This window comes from Cibotium barometz, chromosome 63 (assembly GCF_041138505.1).
Source record: "Cibotium barometz isolate CiBa-2024 chromosome 63, ASM4113850v1, whole genome shotgun sequence".
NCBI lineage: Eukaryota > Viridiplantae > Streptophyta > Polypodiopsida > Cyatheales > Cibotiaceae > Cibotium > Cibotium barometz.
In genome coordinates this window covers 27,515,561-27,542,845 of record NC_141108.1, presented here as the reverse complement: position 1 = coordinate 27,542,845, position 27,285 = coordinate 27,515,561, and the positions used below count along the sequence as shown (strand labels likewise).

Genomic DNA, 27,285 nt, shown 5'->3' with positions numbered 1-27,285 from the left:
CACACTCCACAGGAGTGTCCAATAAGGAGATATTCTAATTTCTATGAGAAGGGTGGTCATAAGGATAAAGACTGCGACTACCTTAATGGGTTCCGCCAATTGCACCAACAATATCAACCATTCCCACCAATAGTTAGCAGTCACTTAGCAAGACCTTGTACTCCTCCTATGTACCAGCTTCCAATTTTGGCACACCCACCTACACCCAACAAGCCCCTCCCTCACCATCAAGTCTTTCACCGCTACACGCCCATGGGTAGAGTGTCTTATTCTTATGTTTGTTAAAAACGAAATAATTAGTGAAAGACCCATGACTTGAAACTTTAGTAAACCTTTGAAGACCATACAATTATAATGTTTAAAAGTAATAAATATAACTACCCTGATATGAATCGTCTCACGTGGCTCTCTCGTTCTCCTGTCTCGCTCCCGCATGCACGGAGTGTTTCGCCGATTTGCAGGTGTCTATCTTTCGCAGATTTGCAGGCTCTGTCTCCCTGTGTATATATATATATATATATTTCTCCCTCTCTCTCGCGCGCGCGCACTCGCAGGGGGACTTAAGACTTCATGGAAACAAGTGCAATTGAATACAGCAAAGATGTTGTGTTCCAGGAAAATGCAGGCACAGTTTCTGTTAGCAGAAAGAGGCCAGCTTCAGAGGCATTAACACTTTCTCTAATCTTAATTTTAAGGGCCTAGAAAGCTTGTTTAGCTCTAATCTGCCAAATATCGATGCTGTCTAAAGCAAAAAAAGAAAAATTGCTAATGGATTGATGCACCATAGCCTGCATAGCCCTCACTTGATTGCATTGATTGTGATTACTAGTTGCATTGTTTTCTTAATGAAGTGCTTACTCATTGATGCGTTTTCTATGAGCTCTTAGTTCCTGCAACATGAGGATGATATTTTGGATCCCATTGTGATGGTCCCCTACATCACAAAAGTTGGAGAGCTGCCTCGCAGAGTTGAAATAGAGAGGTTAGTAACTCTCAGACTTTTCTTCTTATTTCTTATTTTTATATCTTTCCATTGTTGTGGATCAGCTCCATCTTTTGGGTGTGCTCAATTGCTTTGCAAATGTTCATGATACCCGTTTCAACGGTTCTGTGTGCTAGGAGGAAGAGGCTTTATGCGTCGCAAAATGTGACAGAACTTTTGGAACATGAGGGTTTCACCTTGGAAAAGATAGAGTTGTGCAAAGGGAGTCTTCCCTTACATGCCTTTGACAACACCGACTACGAGACACGGCAACCTTCACAGTGGTATCAAGCTCAGCACCATTATCCTCTCTTCAACAAGAGGGCATGCAGAAAACATGACATAGATCTCATAAGCTTGAAATCCCTTCAATCTCTATTTTTTGTTTGTCAAACCATTATTCCTATTTTTTACATTCCACATGTTCACTTGTCAGGGTGGACAAAGTAAAGAGAGTTCCTGCACAGGCTGCTTCTCTGGATTCTCAAAGTAACTGTGTTTGGAGGGACTGTGAAGTCTTGGACTATACTGAAGATGGCCACACATATCTTGTGCACTGGATTGACACTGGTCAGACATCCTGGATTCCAAGGTGAGGAAGTTGTTTTGCCATCGCAACATTTGTCCTGGCTGACCTTTGCCAAGCACAGAGCCTGTATTAAAACAAGAAGTTTGTAGTGCAACACATGATTTTGGAGTAGACGGCTACTAGTTCTGTTTCATCTGTGGTAAGTGATGGAGCTTACCCTGGGTATACTGCAGAACTTAGTGGTGCAGTTTGCATTTTGCAGATTATTCTTGCATTTCAAAGCTGAGAGTCCGTTTACTTTTGTCAAGCGTTTCACTCAAGCTTACAGGCTACGCGATCAGACAGAGTCCTTAATGGCAAGTGCTTGTTGGCCAATATATTGTACAACCATACCGAGCTAACTCATTCTAGTTGAGTTTGTTTCACTCTCATATGACTCTTCATTTTGCAGAAGTATAATCTTTATGTGGACAGCATGCCGAAGGACATAGCCCCTCTGGGACCTGAGCAGGAAGATCGCATAAGGGGACTCACTTTCACCATCAAAGAGTATCGAGAGAGAGCTTTGGATTTATGCAAGTACATCAATGAGGTGAACACTGAGTATGCTCGGGTCATGAACCAGATTGTGCTGGATGAGAGTCTCAAAAATCAGAACAATTTTGTCAGAGAGTTTACTGTGCAACTTGACATGGAATTCATTGATAAAGATCCGCATCCAGTACCATTGTAAGACAATATTTTGCATAAAAAACCTGGACTAAATTCGGTATTAGTTACTTGCATTGCAGTCATGATTTTAGCAGGTGCAGCTGGGCCTTGTGTCACTCCAGGTAGTAGTGTTAAGCTAATATTGCAATCTTTCATTGCAGAATCTTTTTTTGGCAACTTCTATTAAGTAAGAAGGAACAAATACAAAATCACAGCTGAAAGCCGGAGATTCTCATCATAGAGTGTAAGATAGCCGCAGCCAATCAGGGGCACGGTGATGCCAAGAAAGTGCAGTGGGAGTTGATGAAAAAAAGATCTTGTGATCCCACTCTCTCATGAAGTCAGTGCGCTTTGCTTGCGCTGATCTGATGGCCGCTGTATGTGAGCCCAAGTGGCCATAAGAGTATGGATGATATCTCCCCAAATAGTGCAGATGCACTGGGTGTCATAAATCTGAATGCCCTGAAACGCTTCTGTGCATCTGGCTTTTGGGATCTGCTAGGCTGTGATGTTGGCAACAATCTCCCAAGTGGAGTCAAGTCTCCCCAAGGGTGGTGTGTAGTGTGACCTAGGTATATCATGTAGTGTGCACTTATTCTCTGTCAACCATAATGGTAGTGTCATGGTCCCTGCTCTCAAAGAAAATTCATGCCTCTCCTGCCTATAAGCTGAGCTATAGAGCTCAATATCCCCTTACCAACTTTGCAACCCCAAACAATGCTGTACAGTCTGAGAAGCTATCGAACATCTAGGGCAAGATGGTCCGCATGAAAGATAGCTCTGCACTGATTAACATGAAGTCCACCATGTACAAACAGCCAGAAGAAATGAGATATTTGGTTCTTCCTATAAGACTGCATGCCAATATCTTTTCTGAATCAATGGAGTAATCCCCAAGCTTTCCCTGTGTGGCTTGAGGGTAGGAATCCTCTGAATCCACCCAAGTTGCAACAATGTGGCATTTTGTATAGTGTAATTGAAGAAAGGAAAACTCTTCAAAGGGTTGGCTGCATCAATCCACTCCCACTTACCAGGATCCCAATGAAGAAGTTTGATGGGGCATCTACCATACAACCAAATGCACCAAGATCCTCGAGTCACATTTTTTTTTTGTAAACCACTATTTTATCTTATATTCGAGAACCCTCAAAGTGAGAGTTTCTCATTAAAGTACATCTAAAAATAGTGGAAAAACACTTCATAGTTTTGCTGATTAATTTGCTGGAGCCCAAAACTGTCATGCAATGACTGACGTAATGATCGATGGAAGTATACGTAATTGTCGATCCGAGGTTGTGCAAACACCTCATAATTACGATCCAACCATATTGTCCATATAGCCCAATATCTCGCCCAGTTAAAGAAAAGAGCATATTCTTGTGGTCTGGAAGGATATCTTCCAAACATCCAAAACATTTTCCCAAATGTTACCCCAAGGAATCTTGTTCACATATCCAAAAAAAGATGATTAAGAAAATCCCTTGTGTCATTGCATGCCCATGATGATTGCACCGCAAACAATTTGGAGCCGCAATTTTCCGCTTTGCCAAATACTCTCCTACCGGGATCGTTCCCGTGAGGCATCTCCATAGAAAATCCTTCTGTTTTAAAGGCAATTTGCTTTGCCATATCTTTCCCAAATTAACTTTCCACTAGCCTAAGGACTTGTTCATATGCCACACCTGATCCGCATGTCCCTTTATTCATGGCTGTGGAAGCTGTCACCAGGAGGTGAAACTTTTTGCAGATGTTTTCCTTATTTACATTTCTTTATAAATATATATTTTTCTTTTCTTTCTCTTTGGTTGCTGTTGCTTTCCCCCGGGATCTCTTGGAAGGGCTTGGGCCATTGCAATGTCAGAATGGGTCAGCCTGTGGGACTTTGGACCAGTGCTTGGCTAAGCCTGAGAACTGCACTGAAAGATGAAGGACAGTGTCCAGGACATGGGCACTGAAAGATGAATGACAGTGTCCAGGACATGGGCACTGAAAGATGAAGGACAGTGTCCAGGACATGGCCACTGAATGAGGGTATAGGCCAGTTTACACTAGTAAGTGGCCGCCACCGAAATGTGAATGTATCTCAGCATGGGGTAAAATCAGAGATGCTACAGTGCTGATTTTCTTTGACCCTGGTGCTCGAGCCAACTTTATTTCACCGGCGTTGGCAGCCAAGTTGGGAATTCGTGCTGAAGAGATGGGACCAGTTGGACAGGCTGATTTGGCATGCCCTGGGCATTCAGTTCCTGTCACTCCTATACTTGGCAAACTTCGCATGCATATACAGAGTTATGTGGACACAGAGGAGTTTCTTATCATGCCCCTGGAAGGATGTGATGTCTTGTTGGGAATTCCATGGTGTCATAGGAAACATGCAGTGTTGGATGCTTTCAACAGGAAAATCACAATTGTACATAGGGACAAGACCCATGTTTTGGATGTGAAGCTGAAAGGAGAGTCTGTCCCAGGTATTTCTGCTTCTGCTATAACTTCAGTAATGAAAAATCATCTTTCTGCGTACTTGGTTTTTGCAAAGCAAATGAATGAAGTTGAAACTGATTTGTCTACACTAGACGAAGGTAGAAAAGCTTTCTTGGATACGTTCAGAGACTGTTTTTCAGAGTCTTTACCAGGAGAGTTACCTCCTGAGAGGCCAGAGGATCATGCCATAGATCTTATTCCAGGGTCTAGTCCGCCCAATAGGCGACCGTACAGGGTTAGTGCAGCCCAGCAGAAAGAGAGTATGACACAGGTTAATGAGCTATTAGAGAAGGGACTAATTCAGCCCAGTAGTTCCCCGTTTTGTTCACCTGTGTTACTAGTACAAAAGAAAGACGGTTCATGGCAAATGTGTATTGACTACAGAGCCTTGAACAAGAATACGATCAAGAATAGATTTCCTATTCCACGCATAGATGATATTCTTGACCGTTTGCAAGGAGCAGAAATGTTTAGCAGGATAGATTTGAAGAGTGGGTACCATCAGATTAGAATCAGACCCGAGGATGTGCACAAGACCGCATTTCGCACTACATTTGGTCTCTATGAGTTCTTAGTCATGCCTTTTGGATTGACAAATGCTCCTGCCACATTTAACAGAATGATGGACAGAATTTTCCGTCCTTACAGAAGCTTTGTGGGAACATTCTTTGATGACATGATAGTCTATTCAAAGAGTGAAGAGGAGCACAGAGACCATCTGACAGCAGTCTTTAATGAGCTGAAACACAACAGATTGCTCATTAATGGCAAGAAGAGTGAATTCTTTCTGAAAGAAATTCACTTCCTTGGGCACATTGTATCAAAGGATGGTGTCACAATGGATCCTGCTAAGATTGAAGCAATCGTTTCATGGCTAGATTTACAGACTGTGCATGATGTTCGCAGTTTTCTTGGCCTATGCTCTTACTACCGCAAATTTGTAAGGCATTTTGCAGAGATTGCTTCACCGTTACATGCGCTTGAAAAGAAGGCCATTAAATGGCAATGGACAGATAAAGAGAAATCAGCATTTAGATGCCTGAAACAGAAAATGACTACAGATCCTGTGTTGACATTGCCAGATTTGTCTAAATCATTTGTTGTGCAGTGTGATGCATGTGGGAACAGCATTGGTGCTGTCTTGATGCAGAATGGCCGAGTTGTGGCATATGAGAGTAGAATACTCTCTGACACTGAGAAGAACTATCAGATTTATGAGAAAGAGCTACTAGCTGTGATCCATGCACTTACCAGTTGGAAACACTATTTGCTTGGTGCTGATTTTGTTGTGCAAACGGATCATCAGACGCTCAGATACTTTCTCACACAGGCAAAGTTGTCAGAGAAACACATGCGTTGGGCAAATTTTCTGTCAATGTTCCATTTTCAGATAGTGCATGTGGAAGGCAAGAAGAATGTGGTTGCAGATGCATTGTCTCGCAAACCACAAGTGTCAGCTGTTTCTATTTCTTATCACCAGGAATTGGATGATATGAAAGAGCAGTATGCCAGTGATGAAGATTTTTCCAGAATCTATGAACAGCTAATGAATAATCAACATCATGATCACTATGTTCTGAAAGACAGCTTTCTCATGATGCATGGAAAGCTATGTGTGACTAAGCAGTTAAGGCCGAAAGTAATGCTAGAAAGTCATGCTCCACCGTATGCTGGACATCGAGGCATTGATGCTACAGTGAAAGCGGTTGGGACTTTCTTTTATTGGCCAGCTTTGAGACGTGATCTTGATGCTTATGTCAGATCTTGCCTAGTATGCCAAAAGGTCAAGTTTGATAGACAGAAGGCACCTGGGTTATTGCAACCACTGCCTATTCCAGAGAGACCATGGGAAAGTATTGCCATGGACTTTATTTTTGATCTTCCAAGGACAACGACATGGAATGATGGAATCTGGACTATAATATGTAGATTCAGTAAGCAAGCACACTTCATTCCTGTTAGAAAGAAGATAAAGCCCGAGCACATGGTTAAGATTTTCATGCAGAATATCTTTAAATACCATGGTATGCCACAGTCTATTGTCAGTGACAGAGACCCAAGGATGACTAGCTTGTTTTGGAAAGCATTGTTTGAGAATATGGGCACGACCTTGAAATTCTCATCTTCTTTTCATCCTCAAACTGATGGGCAGTCTGAAGAGGCTAACTCTACTGTCTTGGATCTGCTGAAATGTGGTGTGTCAGAACATAAGGCAGCTTGGGAGCATTATTTGCCATTAGTAGAGTATGCTTACAACAATACAGTGCATTCCTCTACTGGCAAGGCGCCTTTTGAAATTGTTGAAGGTGGCAAGAAAGTACCTCCCATTCTGCAGACAAAGGATAAGATGTTTGAAGCAGATCGGTATGTTGAGGGATGGCAAGAAGCGTATAAGAAGGTCAAATATGCCTTGGAAAAGTCACAAGCTAAGCAGAAAAGAGCTGCTGACATGCATCGTCGAGAGCTCTTGTTTAAAGAGAATGACTGGGTCTTATTGCGTTTTGAAAAGGCACGATTGAGAAAAAGAAAGGGCAAGGAACGTCTGTTTCCTAAAATGAGTATGCGATATTATGGTCCTTTCCAAGTCTCACAGAAGATAAGTGATGTAGTATACAGGCTGAAATTGCCAGAAACCTGGAAGATACATAATGCATTTCATGTGAGCCTTTTGAGGCCTTTTATTGGCAATGTGCCAGAAGATATAGTGCCAGAGGAACAGCCTGAAGTGGAGGAATTGGATGAAATTCTGGTTCCTGAGCAGATTCTGGCCCATAAAGACAGAAAAGTGAAAGGACAAGTTGCAAGAAGATACTTGGTGAAATTCAGAAATTATTCACCAATGGATGCTAAATGGATGGATGAGGTTGAACTGGCTGATTCACCTCAGTTGATGCAACTTTACAAGGAAGCCTTCCTGTTAGAACCTGCAGTGGTTTAATATGCTTTTTGAAGCTGAATTCTGAATGACCTGTACATTTGTATTATATGTTTGGCAATGTACAGTTTTGACATTTGTTGTCAATGACTTAATCAATGAATGAACTTTCAGTGTTTTGAAGTTGTATCTGTTACGCTTCAAATGAATGATTTACATGTTGTGACACTAATAGTACAAGATATATGCTATCGCCCTGTGTTGCATCCGGAAACATGTATTTGAAAGGCTTGAACCTGCGATGGCACAAATGGTAGTGGGGAATTCCTATCATCGCCCCGTGTCATGCGTTGGCAGGAGATACATGCGATGACACTAATCACCTGGGGAATCTGGTGATCGTCCTGTGTCATCCGTTTGCATGTGGACTTGCAATCGAGGTCGCTTGCTTCTTTCAAGAGGGGGATATGTCACCAGGAGGTGAAACTTTTTGCAGATGTTTTCCTTATTTACATTTCTTTATAAATATATATTTTTCTTTTCTTTCTCTTTGGTTGCTGTTGCTTTCCCCCGGGATCTCTTGGAAGGGCTTGGGCCATTGCAATGTCAGAATGGGTCAGCCAGTGGGACTTTGGACCAGTGGTTGGCTAAGCCTGAGAACTGCACTGAAAGATGAAGGATAGTGTCCAGGACATGGGCACTGAAAGATGAATGACAGTGTCCAGGACATGGGCACTGAAAGATGAAGGACAGTGTCCAAGACATGGCCACTGAATGAGGGTATAGGCCAGTTTACACTAGTAAGTGGCCGCCACTGAAATGTGAATGTATCTTGAATTCTAAGCAAATTCTGAAGTGACCATAGTGGTCAAAGATGGTCAGGAGACCAGAAGGAATGCAGATGACATCATCCCTAAAATCTAGGGAACTGCTATTTTTGGCAGTGTCGGAATTGAAAAGTGTTCGCGTCAGTTTGTACGGAATGTCAAGGGGACCAAAAGCTGACAAAGGACTGTTGTGAGAATGTGAACCAGTCAGGAGATTTTTAGCGTGGAAGATTGCATGTGGAAAAGGCTTAAAAATGTGCCAAGTGTTAAATTTTGGTGCATTTTCCTCATTGAGAAGAGGGAAGCGTGGGAATTTGGGAAAAAGAGGCTCATTTGCAGCCATCGTGTGGTTTTGTTGCAGGAAAACCAGCATTTGTGGTGCACTCCCTTGCCCTACAGCTCATGAATTGAGGGTTGAGCTTGGTCCCCACAGTCTCTCTCTCTCTTTCTCTCTCTTGCAGACTATGGAAATGCTTTCATCAGATAAAATCAGGTACAATTGTGTGAATTTTATGCTTATATGCAAAGGCTAGTTGCCTCCTTGAACAGGAACCGGTGTAGTTAGCTCCTACACCAAAGCAGGGACGGAAGAGGGTAATAACCTCTTCAATACAATGCTGTTTCAGCACTGTTTAGGTGCTGTTTTTGGGCTGTTATGTTGCCTGGTTGATGCCAAAATGCAGTAGGACTTTGCTAAAGTCCTCCAGGACAATACAAGGGTTATTTTGGGTTGAAAACAGAGCTGAAAACAGGTCTGTGCAGAAAATTACAGCAAGCTGAATTGTGATGTTTTGGACTCCATTGGGTAGTCTAATGCCTATGGAAGTGAGCTTGTCAGTTGGGACTCATTCTGAGATGTTATGGAACAGTTTTAGTGCAGTTATGTTGGCAAATTTCTCCCAGAATTTGTAAAATTCAGCTGATGCAAGTAGAGTGCTTTGTTGCACTTGTGCTTTGTAATTTCCAACCTTTTAACAATAAAGAAATACCGCAAGGGGCGCCGGACTTCGGGGCCAATGTGTTGTTGAGCGAGGGAGCGAGGATTCTGTGATTGTGTGTCTGAGTAAGTCCAGGTTATTTGTGAATGAATTACCGCTTTATGTGTCCATAGACCGGTTTTAGAAGCAGTGATCTATATGCCCTTGCCACTGTCAGTCTACAAAGAGGAAACTCTGTAATATAACCCGGTCGGTTGTTCTTTAGCAGCCAATCATCGTGTCATTGTTCAACTGATATATACAACATATCCCCATGTCCTTGAGTCACATACACAGGGAGGGGGTCAATAAATCAATGCTTCCTTGAGCGACCCAATACTCTCATAGGATAGATGACAGTGTCTGGAATAAACTCCTGATGAGTAACGCATCCATAATCTCCATCCTGCTAGGATAGTGTAGAATACGCTATCTCTCTCCTAATCTTGGTTTGGCGGCATGGCTAGTACCTATAGCAGTACATTGGTCATGGAGAAAGCACCCAACCATCTGGGGTGACACTCCTCATGAAATATGTTGGTAAGCCACTCATGAGGGATAGCTGCATTAGTTTGCTCGATCCTCCTATGACTCCCTCTTAGATGCTAAGTGTAGGCCTCTCTTTGCTCTTTTAAGAATCTTTTAGGATCTCCTTGTTGGTGCGCATCTCTCCTAACTGGGCCACCGCATGTAACCAGAAGCACCCAAGAGATGATCATTGGATGATCCTTTTGAGGTGATTACCGATGCCAGTAACCTAGCCATTGGAGCTGTACTTCAGCAAGATGGTAGGCCAATGGCGTATTATAGCCGCAAGTTCCGAAAAGAATTATTTGGTGTATGACAAAGAGCTTTTGAGGGTGATGACCGCGCTTAAACATTGGAAGCACTTTCTTTACAGTAGGGACTTCACAGTTAAGACAGATCATCAGGCACTTACATGGTTGCAAACCATGCCTAGTGACCAATGGAGTGATAGCTAGTCCAAATGGAGTCAATTGTTCCAACAATTTGGGGGAATGATTGAATATGTCCCTGGTAAGAACAACCTCGTTGCCAATTCTCTTAGTTGCAAAGGCACAATCCAAACATTGCAGGAGTCCACTGTGTTGGAAATTCAAGGCAAAGACTTGGATAGCATGAAGGCATAGTATCCAGGTTTGGAAGAATTCGGGACTTGACCCTCAGTTTAGAACCAGGCCATTATAGTTTATAGGATGGTTGGTTGTTTTTCAAGAACCGTCTCTGTGTACTCAAAGAAAAGTGCTCCATGATGCCATGATTCTCTTGTCGGAGGTCATAGGGGTATCAACAATACCCTAGAGAAGTTAGAGACGTCCAATCATGTCAGATATTTCAAAAGGTAAAAGTTTCGCATACGAAACATGTAGGGTTACTTTAGCCTTTGCTTATTCCAGAGGGATCTTTTCACGACATCAGTATGGACTTCGTAGGCCCTCTCCTCGCCTCAGCTGGATCTAGAAACACACATTGTATGGCAATTGTGGACAAATTTAGTAAGTTTTGCATGCTCATTCCATGCAAGTAGACAACCATAGACGAGGACATAGCTTGCTTGTCGATTTGGTTTTGGTATCCCATTACTGGTTTGCTGTCACCATTTGGTTCCTTTACGAATCTTGATCAATGTTTTGGGGCAAGCCCATACGTAGAATAGAACCAAGGTGAGAACGGGGATTTTCCACAGAAGAAAACAGAAGCATTCACTGGCAAAGTTTGGCTTGAAAGATGGCTACAGAGCATGAGCAACATGGGATTCTATTCATTAAAGTGACTTATAATTTATAAGTCAGTGTGTTCACACATTATTAATGACGGGCTGGACATATTATTATTTTGGGCAGGGATTCCTCAACAAAAGGAGGTGCCTCGATAAAACTTGGGGAGCAAGTTTGGGAAAAGCAGGCATCTTATATATATAGAGCTGGTCGCCTTTATAAAAAGGAAGGAGAGGCTCTTGTTTTTATCATCATGCGCAGCCGACTGTAGGTTCTCTTTGGCCGTATAGCAGTTGCATTTGGTGGCTTACTGTGCGCTGGCCGTACACAGCAGCAGAGAACAGTTCTCTCTCTCTGTCTCTTAGTGCTGGTTGTACAGTAGGCGTAGTTGGTAGTACTTCTTGCGTTGACCATACAACAACAGGGCAGCCGATTGTTCTCTCTCTCTCTCTCTCTCTCTCTCTCTCTCTCTCTCTCTCTCTCTCTCTCTCCACGGCATCCTCACCATCGCCAGATCAGAGCCATAATTGCTTGGCATCGAAGGTGCCTACCTCACTTCATGACCTCTCCATTCTAGACAGCCCCATGGTGGAGATATTTGATCTGAGGAGAGGGTAGCACAACATACATGGATCTACTTGATATATATTTTCTAGTATTTTCTACTTAGTATCATCTAGGAGTCTTACTTATAGTTCTTATAACTGTAAGACAGTCAGTTTATTGTACTTTTCAGTTTCATTTGGTTGTTCTCTTTGATGAGACACCAACTTCAGATGTACTCTCAGTTTTGGTCTCATGGGCTGTTATGGCCTCTTAGAGACGTTAATATATCATTTCATTTCTCTCTCTCTCTCTCTCCTCCCCCCTCACCCCCCCCTCCCCCGGCCGTACAGGGCAGATTTCCCACTCCTTTTCTCCCTCTTGCGCTGGCCGTACAGTACATTGTAGCTGGTCGCTTCCCTTGCCCTCTCCCAATTGGTTGGTTTAGACAGTCGTACAACAGCTTCACTCGTACAACCGTACAATACCCATGGTTTCAACTAGTGCTCCTCTCTCACGGATTTGGCCGTACAACGGGTAGAGATTGAAGGCCGACTTTTGGGACTGTTTTTTGCAGCTTTGGGTTGGTTTGTGGCCCGTCTTCTACAGAAGGGACAAGCTTGAGTATTGTATATGCTCTATGAAAGGTTGTTGATGCTTTGTGGAAAATCCGGTGCAAGATTGCACCTGCACCTTGGTTTCTTGTAAAAGCTTCTATGTGCATAAAAAGGTTCCTATGGGGGGGCTGGCTTTTCCGGCTCAGTGTGGTGTCGTTATTTTATTGTGGCTCAATGGTCTTATGTATTAGAGATCCAAGATACCTTGGTTCTACCCCTCGTACACATTCCTGAGCATTTCTACTCAAATGCAGAGCCTTTGCGGTAGGTGATAGATGTATGGAGGTCTCATGACTTTTCTGATGGCCTAGAGAGTGTGGCATCCACATTGTAGCGTGTTATTACCACAAGATGGCCTTAATAAGGAGATAGAAGGTCATTGACCATGAGAGGGCTATCAGACGTAGGTTATCCGCATTACAGAGGGAACATGAAAAGCACCTTGATGTCCAATGGATTGCAAACACTTTATGTATTGTTAGGCTTGAGCTTTGGTATTCCCTGGAGTAGAGAGCAGAGTATCGCTACCATGCCCAGGGGTCATTTTGGACTCAGATGGGAGACAGATGCAATAAACACTTCTTTGCTATGCATGGCCCATCTCATAGCAGAGAAAGTGTTAAGACAGTTGCAGGATATTGAGGGCGCACTTCACGCAGATCCTTCTATGATGAGGTGGATTGCATTTGACTTTTATTGTTGGCTTCTTACCGCTAAGCCCCATACCCCCTAGAGGGATAGAGCACGACGGAAGGTTTGGGCTACTTTGCATTAGATGGTCACGGAGGACGTGCACTTCACTTGATGTATGACTCCATTTCAAAAGGGGAGGAGTTCAAGCAAGTGTAGCAGATCTTGATGCCCGGTACACTAGGGTTTGTGGCACTAGACAGTCATGAATTCACTCTGGCAGTATGCCTCCATGAGTTGCTACTTGACTAGGGAGACGTGCGGCTACATTGCCCCACTCCACTATGCACTCACACAACTCTGATAAGACATTGTGCTTATCGTGCTCCCAAAACTCCCACGCCTATGAAGTGTTGGCCTTTTTCAGCTACATTGTCCCGAATGGGATCCTGGCGAGTGGGAGTTCATTGATGCGACCAATCCTATGAAGAGTCGGCCTTTTTCAGCTACATTGTCCCTGTTGCCAAGCTCCTTTTACTTGGACAGATTCAGAGGACACTACAGTCAGGCCGCATTGGGAGAGTTGTGACATCACCCCATTGATCCAAAAGAGATTTTGGCACTCATACAGGAGGAGCCAGATCTTCCACTTCTTTTGGTTATTGGCCTCCCCATTAAACAGTGGAGGGATATTTTTGGAGTAGCCTGGCCTAGATGCTTGGTAGCTTCTGAGAAAGTACAACACTGCATATGGGGGTGTAGAATTGATCAAAGAATTTGGGGCTCTATGGCTCAGCTTATGTGTAGATTGAGGAGAGAGACCATTTATGTTACTTGGGGTGCTATTGCTTGGCTAACACAATTTGTTCCAAAAATATTTTTTGAGGGCAGGGATCCGGATGTTGGGATATCGGAGTTAAGTGTAGGAACACCCTCTTAGACTAGGAATCTTTCCTTGAGGTAAGCAGTGATGTCACACCTCATTTAATAAGGTCAAAGAAGAGGAGGTACTTTCAGCCCATAAAAGGGGTTCATTGTACTTGTTTAATCATCAAGAAAACTAGTACTTTGTGTCCAATCACTATACTTCACTCTCCGTCATTATCATCTCTCTCTCTCTCTCTCTCTCTCTCTCTCTCTCTCTCTCTCTCTGTGTCACAGCGGCCCATGAGGGATGTATTAGGGTGATATGAGAGCTCTCTGCTCATGTACCTAGATCAGATTTTATAGTTCTAGATTTTTGTTATCTTTCTTTATTACTATTTTGTACCCAGGATGATGTACCTCATGGATATGATGTAACCTTTTGGTCTCATAGGTTTGGTTCTGCTGTCATTGCCAATCCTCTGCCACCACCGCTCATTTGTGCCGCCCACTTGGTGGACCCCATGATAGGGTGCTGGCCAGGCTGAGCTGAGCGCAACCGCTCAGCCGGCTGGGCAGACCGGGGGGCAAGGATCTAGGCTGAGCCGCCCGTTCGACCAGGCGGTGTTGGGCGCCAACTTGCATTACCTGGCTGCCCCCGATTTTGGGCCAGCCTGGTGATTTTTTTGCCGTGCCTCGCCTTGGATTTTTCACCCTTGCGCTGTTTTCGAGTTATCTTGTTGCTCGACGCCATTTTGCTGCTCGACGCTATCTTTGCTCCGATTGCTTGGAGAGTGCTCCGATGCCTGTCGCCTCATTCGCTCTAGCTGAGTTGCGTGCCACAGCATTTGCATCCCAGAGGTCCACCTGTAAACTGGCTGTCCACGACTGCCAAGTCGACTCAATCCAGCCATTCAGTTCACCTGTACTTCTTTAACCAAAGGTATGCCATGTGTGGTTTTGCAATGACTACAACCTTGATTTTACTTGCATACTCTATTTTGAGCTGAAACCCTAAATCAGTTGAAACCCTAGTTTCTTGGCCACATTCTCGTAAGTGCTCATCATGGCATCTCCTACATCGGGCCTCCTCCCGCTCACGGAACGCTTCGATGGCACCAATGGCTTTTCGACTTGGCAAACAAAAGTGCAGCTCCTTCTCATGAAGGATGATTTATGGGCGGTAGTCTCTAGTGATGAAGAGCAACCTGCGGCAATGGCTAATGAATACAGATTCTGGAAGCAGAAAAACCAAAAAGCTATTGGCGTCATTGGTTTAAATCTTCAGAGCAACTTGGTGCATCACATTGACTTTACCACTACAGCACGCCAGAATTGGGAAAACCTAGAAAGTACTTTTGGTAACAAAATAACAAACTCTAAGGTCTTTCTCAAGTTAAAGTTTTATGATTTAAAGATGCGTGAAGACCAGGAGCTTCGTGAGCATCTTGCGGGTTTTTATTTACTGGTGCAACAAATCGGCAATCTAAAATGTGCACCTAGTGATGAAGACAAGATGGCGGTGTTAACGAAGAGTATGCAGAGCATCAGCCGCTTTGAGCCTTCCTTGGAGATCCTTCGAGTGGCCTCTACTACTTTTGACGACACGGTTGCTTTGCTCATCGAAAAAGATCGTTGCAACAAAGAGGCAACTTCAAGCAGTAGCATCTATGAAGATCGAGCCTTTGCTGGAGACACAAGAAAACCACCGCAACTCCACCATGGAAGACCAACGAGCATATAAAATGTCGATATTGTGGCTGTATGGGGCACAAAGTCTCTTGATGCTACAAAAAACTTAAAAAAGAACAAGTGCAACACCATTCCAGCTTGGTAACTCTTGAAGACCTTGAAGAAGATGAAGAAGCTGACATCTCCATCGACATAGTTATAGCAAATCTTGCGCATGTCTCTTTTCCTGTGGAAGAGAACTCGCTAGATGATGATTATGCCCTCTAGAATCTTTTCTTTTGGGGTCAATAAGGGTCCTTTGCTTGGGTCGTCCCCCAAAATGTGTATTTTTTTAATTTTGTATGTTCCAAACTTTGAGATTTCATAAATCCTAGCTAGGAGTAAGGGGGGGTGACAAAGATTAGTTACTATACTCTACCTAGGTTTACTCAAGATTCTGTTACCACAACACGGGAGGTGTTGAGTGGTGAATTAGCTAGGGGGGGGATTGGAAAGTAGAGTAGGTAATGAAACCTTTATTTGTGTTAAAGGTCTCACCACTCCTTCACTCCAAAGGGGGGTTTGTTGGGAAATCGGAGTTAAGTGTGGGAACACACTCTTAGCTTAGGAATCTTTCCTTGAGGTAAGCAGTGATGTCACACCTCATTTAATAAGGTACTATCATCAAGCAAACTAGGTACTTTTTTTTTTCCTGGGACAAAGATCCTTCTATTAGTTATTGAAAAAACAGCCACGAAGGGCTAAAAACAACCACGAAGGGCTAAAAACAACCACGAAGGGCTAGATACAAACTCGCCTCATGTACAAGGTGGGGATCAAGTAATCAAAAGAGGGGAAAGAGGCGCTTCTCCTTCGGCTGGCCGCTCTATGAGGAGAAGTCTATCTCATGAGGGGGGGCAACCACACAGGTGCTTTGTAATGCCAAGTGGGGTCACCACCTCTATCAGCGAGAAAAGGGCCAGGCTGCCAGAGCCTCAAGAAAGCTTTCCGCCGCTTCTGCATGTGGTCAAATCCACCCTGCAACTTCCCCCATTGACCGCGGAGGGTATGTATGATATCGAGCCAAATGCTCTGGATAGAATTTGTTGGCGGAGTGTGGGTACCCTCAATGGCTTCGCTGCATCGAGCTTGCCATACGTGCCAGGTTGCGATGCTACTGCAAATCTCCCATCTTTGTGGTCTATAGGTGGGGCTGTGAGTGACTGGTACTGCCGAAATGCGGTGGTGAGAGACCTGAAGGGCTAGCCATCCACCATCCTCCTCATAAGCCCTAACCACCTCAACCTCTGTGGCCCAAGCAACAATGCCCCATGTAATGATCTGGGTCGAGGCCCTGTCCATAGTGAAGATGCGGAGAATCCGCCGCCAAACCTGCTGAGCCTTCGGGCAATCCAAAAGACAATGTCGTTGTTGAGACTCTTGAGGGTGGCCGCACCTCAAGCAAGTTATTGGCCGACCTCCAACTGCCAGCCAAGTGCCGACCGCTAAGCTCCTGTGTGCCATCTGCCAAAGAAAGAGGGTGATCTTTCTAGTCCGAAAACTTCCTCAAAGCCTCTTCCAAAAATCTGAGAGGAAATGTTGTGAGGGGCCTTGTGACTACCAATGTGCTGTTGTTGCCGGTTCTTATAGGCGGTCCCTAGAAGAGTGACGGGTCTCCACTGTCGGATCTCCAATTTGTCACCACCCTCCTTAGGAATCAAGTGTATCAAACCCTCTGAGAGCCTCCCTCGCATGGCACCTGTGAGCATAATCTCATTGAAGGCAGCTCGAAGGCCGCCTTCCATGAGGTCCTAGTGACGAAGAAAGAAAGAGACTGGAGGCCTGTCTGCCCCCGGGCATTTTCCCTTGGGAAGTGCCGTCTATGCCTCCACCAGCTCCTTAGTAGTAAATGGAGTCGATAAGAAGGACCTAAGACAAGGGGGAACCACCTCCCTCGTGTGCCGCTAGACCTTCTCACATGCATCCACCACCTGTGGAGATACTGGGACACCTGTGAGGAGAGATCTAAAAAGTCCGTGGCGATGGCTCTCATCTGGGGAGGATCTGAAACAATAGCTCCATCCTGGCCACGCAACGTGCGAATACTGTCTCTCCTCTTGTGGGGGCCGGCTATCTCAAAGAAATCCCCTGTGACTCTATCGCCGGCTTGAGTCCAAGAAGAGGCCTTCGCGTGATACCTGTAGTCCGCCCTCCTCTCCTCTATGGATCTAATCTCTGTGCGAGCGGCAGCAAGCTGACTCTCGATCCATTGGCTATCGGGGGACCTCTCTTGGAGCCGTTGTAAAGAGGCAAGACGACTCCTCAGACTCCTCTTCTGCTCTTGGAAACCCTCCAATCGGCTCTGGGTTGCCTCCTACAGGAAACTGCTGATCTCCCCTAAGCCCTCATCCAATGTGCATGCAGCAGAGCCTGAAATGAAGTCCAATCCTGCCCATATATGCTCTATCCTGCTGCATATCTCGGGGTCCTGAATGAGGCTGTCCGAAATCCTAGAGCTTGCATGTGTGTCTTGCCTCCAGGGGTCCTCTAAGGACAGAATACCCGGATCGTGATCTGAAAAAGTAGTGCCTGCCAAGATACCGATCATGCCGCCACGGCCTTAAGCCCACTCATCAACATAGAACTTGTCAAGTCTAGAGAGGTTGGGGCCGGTGGTGCTCCTATCTGATCGTGAGAAGCTAAGGTTCCCAGGGCTGCCCAAACTCTGGAAGATGCCAAGGGTCCTGTCCCCTAAGTGCCAGTATCATCTTCTCGCAGGCAGAGTACTCTGCTCCTGAGGCTGTGGCCGTGCCTCCTCCAAGTTTGTCCTCTGCTGCCTCTATCATGTTAAAGTCTCCACCCATGCACCAAAAGTGAGCCTGGGGAAGGGCCTGTTGGACTGTGCTCCAAAAGAGGGATCTACTTGCAGCGGTGTTCGAGGCATAAACATTGAGGAAGCCAACGCAATCTGCTCCAATCAACATGGTAACCCACTGTGCTCGCCCAGGAACTATGATTCCTGAGCTTGTCACTGCCGGCAAAAGCTGCTCATTGACAGAAATACAAACTCCTCCTTGTGTCCCGGAAGGGCTGAAGGATGAAGACCAGAAAGTGTGACTCCTGCTTGGTAAAATTTCCCGTATTGGCGGGTGCGCCTCTCAGAAAGGTGATGCTCCTAGAGAAAAAGAATGTCGATAGGTCCCCCACCTGTAGCTTTCTAAAGCTGTCCTCTGAGCACATCTCATCTCTCAAAGCACAAAGGCCCCCCTAAACCCTGAATGTTCCATGAGACTATCTGCAAGCAGCCCCACGATCGCGCGGGGCGGGGGGGGGGCACCTTGGGACTCCGGTGGGAGAGCCCTCACCGGGGTTCTCTATCGGCTTAGAAAAACGGTAAATCAAGTGGTGAACGGGACTCGCCGATTGTCTCTGCTCTGGGTTGAGGGCTGTTGGAGGTCGACGGGAGTGCTCTGGAGAGGCGGAGGGAGGGGGGAGGGCGGGCTCTGATGAGGATGTCAGGGAAGAAGGATCTTTTGTGGGAAGAGTCGGGGCAAGGATGGAGGCGGCCGCGGCATGCGGGGGGGGGGGTGGGGGGCGCGGCTGGGAGTGATCCATCAGAGAGGAAGGCTGTTGGGAGAGGCTTGCCGGGGGCTCAGTGGGGTCTACCGGCCTCATTGGACACTGAGAGCCGGGAGAGGAATCATGAAAGGGAATCGGCTGCCAAACCGGAGGGGTCAAAGGGACCCACTTTGTGACGGAGGGGGCCCGTCGCCAATGGGTGGGTGCTGCGATAAATGCTCGAAACGGTTCTTTGAAAGAATCAAATCCTCCTGTACTCTGCTAGCTTGCCGCGTGCGGTGCTCAGCTCTGATGGTCTGGGAGTGAGCCATTCGTCCGCCACTCTCCAGTAGCTGCCTCCCAGTGCGAGGACAACTCAGAGATCTTTTGTAGGTGAGTCTCATTGGTGGGCCTGCGAAGATCATAGACATTCATCCTTTGGGACACGGTTACTATCGGGTTGAGTTCAACTTGCCAGTGGCATCAGATCGAGTCATGCAGCTGAGCCCCATTGCACTGCGTATGGCCCATGCCTTCTTTGCACGATGGCAGCACGGCTTCGACCTTGCGTCTGACCGTCTGGCTGGCGTGTCGGGCTTCCCAATGATAGTTTGCTTCCCAAGCCTTAGGAAGAAATACCTTCATGTTCTCCCACTGATTGGTGGTGCCATCGGGAGAGGGATGTAATCTCCCCACTGAGGGAAGAGGAGAGGTGGGGCACAGTCAAAAAGGAAAGGGAGGCAGGGGGAGGCGAAGGGTGAGCGAGAGAGGAAAGGCGGTGAGCGAGAGAGGAAAGGCGGGGAGGGGAGCACACTGGTGGGGAGAGGGGGGGGGGGGTTGGTTTGGCGCAGCTGCGTAGGAAGGAGAGGGAGCGAAGAAAAGGTGGAGGCGGGAGTGGGGGGCACAAGGAGGCAAAGGTGCGCAGGCAGGCCACAGGCGGGGGGGGGGGGGGGTGGGGAGCTCAGGGACGTGCTAGACCGATTACACAAACTAGTACTTTGTGTCCAATCACTGTACTTCACTCTCCATCATTATCATCCTTCTCTCTCTCTCTCTCTCTCTCTCTCTCTCGTATAGCTTCATTTTGCCACAACCTCCATAGCCTTCACAGCTAGGAGTCATCTGATCCATTACTGGACACCGCCATAATGATATTCAGAGGTGTGGTTCAACTTTGCATGCTACAAGATATTCCTCATACACAGTATAGACCACCTCTACAGAGGATTGATACGACTTGGGAGATCATTGTCAGTATGACAGCTTGGCAGATTTGGAGGCCCAGATGCACAACAACTATTGAGGGTGTTTAGATATATGACACTCAGTGCATTTGTACTATATGGGGAGATATTACTCACACCCTTATGGCCACATGGGCTCCGTTTACAGGGACCATCCAGACGTGTGCAAGCAAAGTATACTGTTTGCATGAGGGAGTGGGATCAAGGGATTCTTTCTCATTGAGCCCACAGGACTCTGTTGGCGCCTTTGTGCTCCACGGTCCAGTCCGCCCACACATGCACAAAACAAGACCTGATGCTTGTGGCACACGAGCTTCGAGCGAGAGCTTTGTTGGGATGCTATCAATGCTGACTGTCGGTGGTGATGCCAAGAGTAATGAGCAACCGCTGGTGCCCTTGAGTTTCTCATTCACTATCCCTCTCAGACTGGATCACGTCTCAGGTGTCCTCATGTGTGGTATCTCTCTCTATCTCTATCTGCTAGTAAAATCCCTCTTCCATCTCTCTCTCCCTCTCATGGTGAACTCTCTTCTTTCTCTCTCTTCTTTTGAAGACGTTAATATAACATTTCATTTCATTTCATTTCTCTATTTCATGCTTTAATCTCTCTCTCTCTCTCTCTCTCTCTCTCATGGCGAACTCCCTTCCTTGTCTCTCTTTCATGGTGTCATCTCTCTCTCTCTCTCTCTCTCTCTCTCTCTCTCTCTCTCCCTTTCCCCACCGCCCAGTTCGCCATTTCGCCTGTGTGCCTCTCTGCCCGCCAGTTCGCCTCTGCCGCCTTTGTTAGAAATCTAGCATGGTATCACACAAAACTAGAACATGGGAAAAGTGCAAGAGGGATGAAGCAAACTGAGATAGTTCCATTGATGTGACCCCTTGAATATATAGGGGAAAGTACAAGAGCTGAGCATGAGTGCATATGGGATAAATCCCTGAGTGCCACGTGGCATACACTGAGATGACCAAGACTAAAAGTACTCCTAGTGAGCACTTATTTCCAACAGCCTTAGGTCTGCCCAGTTCGCCAGTGCGCCTCGCTGGCTCCCCTTTCCCCACCCACCCTTTGCTGGCTCCCCTTTCCCCACCGCCCAGTTCGCCATTTCGCCTGTGTGCCTCTCTGCCCGCCAGTTCGCCTCTGCCGCCTTAGGTCTGCCCAGTTCGCCAGTGCGCCTCGGTGGCCCCCCTTTCCCCACCGCCCAGTTCGCCATTTCGCCTGTGTGCCTCTCTGCCCGCCCGCCAGTTTGCCTCTGCCGCCTTAGGTCTGCCCAGTTCGCCAGTGCGCCTCTTTCCCCTTTCCCCACCCACCCTTCGCTGGCTCCCCTTTCCCCACCCACCCTTGCTCAGGCCCCCAAGGCAGCAACATAATTCTCTCTCTCTCTCTCCTCCCTGCCTGTGGGAAGGACTGCAGAGTGATTTGGAGGAATGGCCCCGAGTCTCCAAGAGAAACTCGAGGCCCTCGAGATGGCAATGAAGGCACTAATCAAGGAGAACAAGAAGACATCCGATTCCAACCTCAATGAGGTGGAAAACAAACTACACAGGCACATCATAGCTCTCGAAGCACGGGTCACGAACCTCGAACAAGAGAACACGGCACTCAAGGAGGAGGTGAGTGCATTGAAAGTGGAAATGGTAGCCATCAAGAATGCTGAGAAGGAAGAAGGGGAGATCAATGACAACACTCTCACGGCCATCAAAGAAGAGATCTCCAAGGAGATCACAAAGGACATGGAGGGAAAGCTCGAAGCCAAGCAGTCAGGATGGGTCGAGGTGGTGAAGAAGAACATCCGTAAAGAAGTGAGGGAGGAGACTCAAAGGGAAGAAAACCAAATCATTCACACCACCATTGAGGAGGAGAAGATGAGGCATGCCCGCCGCCTCAACATTCGAGTCACAGGTATAGCCGAGACACCCGACTCCACTCCCGAGAAAGATGGATAGCTCCTATGCATGAAGCTCGGCTACAAGGAAGAGCACCCTCTCCCCTTCACCAAAGCATGGAGAGCCGGGAAAGACTCAACACGCAAGCGAGCCCTCATCCTATAGTTTGCAGGAGAGACGGAGAGGGTCACCTTCATGAGGAAGAGGGTCATACTACGGGGTTTAGAGGGAGCTCCTATTTTCTTGGATGATGATCTCACGAGGATGCAGCTTGAGCATAGGAGAACTTGCATGCCACGAGTCTTACACGCGAGGAGAGAAGGCAAGAAGGCCTTCTATCGAGATGGTCGGGTCATCATTGATGGCCGGCCCATGGATTAGCGGTTTGGGGCCTATGGGACACAGACCAGGCCACTGACAGAGATACACATAGCAGTATGGAACTGTAATGGTTCACTATGGGTGCAGCCTGGACGACTGGAGCATGTTATGGTGGGGAGAGACATCATACTTCTGACAGAGACACATCAGAGCCCAGAGAGAGGGCTACCTCGAGTAGAGGGATTCCAGTGGGAGTCAGCATACAGGAGGACCACACGCCAGGGTACCTCGAGAGGGTCGGGGGGAGTAGCAGTCCTATTCAGACGGGAGCTACAGGGGAGACTGAGAGTGGTAGCACAGGATCCAGAGGCCAGATACATGTGGATCAGCTTACAGCTCTCACAGGACAGGGTTATATACATAGCTCTATGTTACTTTTCTCCATCAGGATCCTCCTATGTCATTACAGAGGACATGCCATAGGAGGAGGAGATAGGAGCCTCGCCATACACTTGTCTGTCAGAGGAGATTATGCATTATTCTACACTAGGGGAAGTATTTCTTACGGGCGACTTCAATGCCCACACACAGAGCAGACAGTGTGAGGTGTATGACTATGATGACATGGAGATCCTCCACCCTGTGGATCGAGAGGAGATAGGGGCTAGTCGGGCATTAGAGGACACTGGACCAGACAGAGAACATTATGGGGACCACTTACTAGAGTTGGGAGCCAGGCATCGTCTCGTTATTTATAACGGGATGCTACAGTGGCCGGGATCAGGAGGGCTGACATGCTTCCCACATGGGGGTGATACACGGACCGGAGGCATGGTGGTAGACTACATTATGGAGTCTTTGGAGGCATCACAGCTTGTCACCTCATTCTCCATTCCACCTCGTCCTATTGGGGCAGATCATACATACTTGGCATTTTCACTAGCCGGATCACCAGTATCACCAGCCCCCCACATACCGACGCCATACACTACCATCTACTTCACACATGACATGGTAGACATATACACTGGCAGAGTAGAGGATGGGCTCCTACTCATGGATTCCCTGGCATCTATGGATACCATTACAGCCCAGCTCGCATCACTCCTACACACGGCTGCATTACAGAGCTTCCCACATCGTGTACACTCAGGAGAGCCTGCGAGACCTGGGACTATGCCCCAGAACAGATGGTATGATGACGAGTGCAGAGCCCTGTACTCACGACTCCGCATACAGAGAGCCTTGGGAGCCATCAGAGAGCAGGAGTCGAGGAGAGAGATGAGGAGACTTACTCGCCGCAAAAGGCGGGCCTTCGCAGAGATACAGGAGCTAGAGATCTTTCATTTCTTCATGAGTAGAGATAGCCCTGTCTCATGGCGGCACTTCAGAGAGCCCCGGACCCCGACACCTATTGCAGACCCACAGACATGGCACACATATGCAGAGGGTCTATACCATGCCCCACAGCAGCCACCTATACCTCAGCCACAGGATTTCAGGAGCCCCGGACGAAGGGGTGGCTATTTGACACATTAGTCACACCGGCATTGATGTATGGAGCAGCAGTATGGGCGCCAGGCCTTGCTACCCATTGGTGGACACAGATAGAGAGACCACAGGCCCTCATGATGGCACTCATGATACGCAGCAAACCGTCAGTACCTCATGACATTATCCGAGCAGAGTTTGCTGCGCCTCCTATGATGGTAGAGGCCATATTTCAGACTATATGCGTGCTAGACAGATTCAGAGAGATGCCAGAGGACAGATTATCATACAGAGCTTTTCAGGCATCTAGACAGTTGGCTGAGGCAGGAGATAGAGGATCATGGTATGCACAGGTCACACATTGGTTCTCACAGCATGGCCTAGACATGGATCATCTACCACCATTCCAGTATGACAGGGATGCACCACATATCCGTCTCTCTCATAGTGAGAGGAACAGAGTATTGAGACAAGATCTATGGTAGCTCTATACACGAGAGACATGGATATCGCCTACACAGCCTCTTCCACCGAAGATGCTATACTACAGAGATCACTTCATGAGTATCACTGTTGATGGATTTATAGAGAGGCCTAGATACATGGAGGGCTTTTTACCACACGGCTCCCGAGTGGCTATTGGTCAGCTCAGAGTTTCATCACACCGATTGGAGATTGAGACTGGTAGAGCAGCACGGATCCCCCGAGAGGAGAGGGTATGCAGATTGTGCAGAGAGGAGGTGGAGAGTGAGGAGCATTATGTATGCAGATGCAGAGCATATACAGCCATCAGAGAGAGATATCCCATTTTATTCAGAGAGCCACATTCCCTATGCCAGATCTTTGAGACAGCAGACCAGCGCATACTGGGGAGATACATTCTAGACATACAGCGCCACAGAGAGACATTATTACAGGCCCAGACAGCTCCAGAGGGGGGGCGACAGACACAGATTACTACATTTTTTCAGAGATCCATACCCCTCCCAGCCCCTACACGGCAGGGAATTACTCTCCAGAGAGCAGAGACACTTAGAGCCCGCAGGAGACAGAGGACACCTGGCTTTCGGACACCACGCCTATACTAGAGAGATGACAGAGATCAGAGCTCAGTTTCACAGAGAGGGTGCGGAGCGACTGGCTCGCTTCAGAGCACACCCAGGCATGTTCTTCAGGGAGCTGTGGACACCCCCTTCACTGATGTATACCATTTTATACCCCCAGTATGGTACAGGATGGAGCTAGCTAGGTTGCATATCATGATTGTATACTCCATGCATATAGCTTTGCATTCTCCTAGTAATAAAGCTCCATCCCCTGCACACCCAGATTCAGCTTTTTTTTTTAATTCAGTACTTTTTCATTTTGTTGGGATGACAGAGGATACCCCATACAGGTACTCCGATTTGTCTCATAGGCCGAGTTCGGTCTTTTGGAAGACGTTAATAAAATCTTTCTTTCTTTCTTTCTTTCTTTCTCTCTCTCTCTCTCTCTCTTTGTTGCTGGAGTTTTCCTTCCCAGATGTTTCAGTTTCAGTTAGTTGTTTAGTTGTTTTAGCTTTTCTTACACAGACATTGTATCAGATCCACCATTGGCCTTTTGAAGACGTTAATATTTCATTTCATTTCAATTCATTTCTCACTACGATTAGTTTTTCGTATCCTTTCTTTCCCCGTTCCTGCTGCCGCATCTTGGCTGAAGCTGTCACCTCCCAGAAGGTGAAGATGTTGTCCTCAATGCTCTGATCCTGAACAAAGCCTGTTTGAGTATCATGAATCAAGTTAGGGAGGAAAGGCTGAAGTCTCTTGCTGATGGCCTTGGCCAAGTTCTTATAGGCGGTCCCTAGAAGAGTGACAGGTCTCCACTGTCGGATCTCCAATTTGTCACCACACTCAGGAATCAAGTGTATCAAACCCTTTGAGAGCCTCCCTCGCATGGCACTTGTGAGCATAAGCTCGAAGGCCCTGCCTTCCATGAGGTCCTAGTGACGTCAAGTGGGAAAGACTCCGTTGGACACCCACACGCTTAATAGCACAACTTTAAAACCACAAATTTGAAATGGACAACTTAAAACAACTTGAAATTTAAATGAAATGAAATGGAAAGATGGAGACCAGCACTGGGGCCGGAACGGGCCGACCCCCCCTCAATATATGATATATTTATTGGGAGTATTTAATAAATACAATGCTCCATGGGTTCCAAGAACCAGATAATGTCCATGTACATATGAAAACAGTACCAAACAAATAGGCTCGAATTTCGATGTAGAAGCTCGAAGCAGAACGACCACTAGTGTGGTCCAATCTCTACGGTCCTGTGCTTTCACTGGACTCCGCGGAGAGCGCCTCACTGGTGTTCCGAGACCACGCACAAACAGGCGCTCTCGTACTAACGCCTGGCTCTCCCGATCTCAGCACCTTTGGACCGAGGTTCTCCAATAGAGCTTGGACAACCCGGCACCGAACGGGTGTTGGCCGAGCGGGATGAATCCTTTATCAGATTTAAACATAAAATACTTTATTTAAATATGAAAGTCACTTACTTGTAGATGGTTGATAGAGAACCAATACTTGTGGTGTTTGTGTAGAATTCGAAGCCACCCTTGTTGAAGAAACAGTTGCCTTGTGGTGAACCACCAAGACAAGAATCACTGCAAAAGACCACAACCGCCTGCTGTGAGAGAAGGAGCACAACTTACTGGTGGTGGACAATGTCCTGGAAGCAAGACGCCACTTGTTGGTGATGCACACGCAGCCTGCGGGTGTTGGACACACAGCCAGTAGCTTTGGTGAGCTGCGTAGAAGGAAGGGGATGCAGTCGCCTGAGGGTAGAGGACTGCTGGCTGGAGAACAGGCGCACAGCCGGTTACTTTGGTGGTGGGCAGCCCTGCTGAATGACTAGCGCAGCCACCAGCCTGTTGCTTTGGTAGTGGGCAGCCCTACTGAATGTCCAGCGCAGCCACCAGCCGCCTGAAACAGAAGCGCCTGGCTGCAGTCTAATTGGGGCAGAAACGTGGCCTTCCGCCTGCAGCCTGTGATGATGCAGCCGCCTGGATGAGAGTATACGCAGCAGTACAGTGAGAGATGGCAGCCACCTGCAGTGCAGTTGCAGCCAGCCGCCTGGGGACAGAGTACGTGCAGTAGTAAAGGGAGAGATGGCAGCCGCCTGCAGCAAGTTCAGTCGCCAGCAGAGAGGGAAAGCGTCGCCGGTTGTCTCACGTAGGGTGGAGGCGATTCATGATGACGCTTGAAGAGAGAGCCTTTTTCTTTAATAAAATAAAAGTGAAGTTAACTTTGTGATACCCACGTTTGCATGTGGGTAGGGAGTTTGGGTAGGTGCCC

General features: G+C 47.0%; 1 protein-coding gene across 1 annotated transcript in view; it reads left to right on the top strand.

Moving 5' to 3' along the window:
- The first annotated feature begins 395 nt into the window (after positions 1-395).
- The window catches only part of LOC147603900 (uncharacterized), a 267,683-nt gene continuing 240,793 nt past the window's right edge, over positions 396-27,285 (top strand). The window contains exons 1-6 of the mRNA XM_086795826.1: positions 396-461; positions 888-982; positions 1,120-1,266; positions 1,419-1,574; positions 1,774-1,867; positions 1,963-2,240. Coding sequence (XP_086651952.1) covers positions 927-982; positions 1,120-1,266; positions 1,419-1,574; positions 1,774-1,867; positions 1,963-2,240 — 731 coding nt within the window. The 5' untranslated portion in view covers positions 396-461; positions 888-926. The remainder of the gene's footprint in view (positions 462-887; positions 983-1,119; positions 1,267-1,418; positions 1,575-1,773; positions 1,868-1,962; positions 2,241-27,285) is intronic.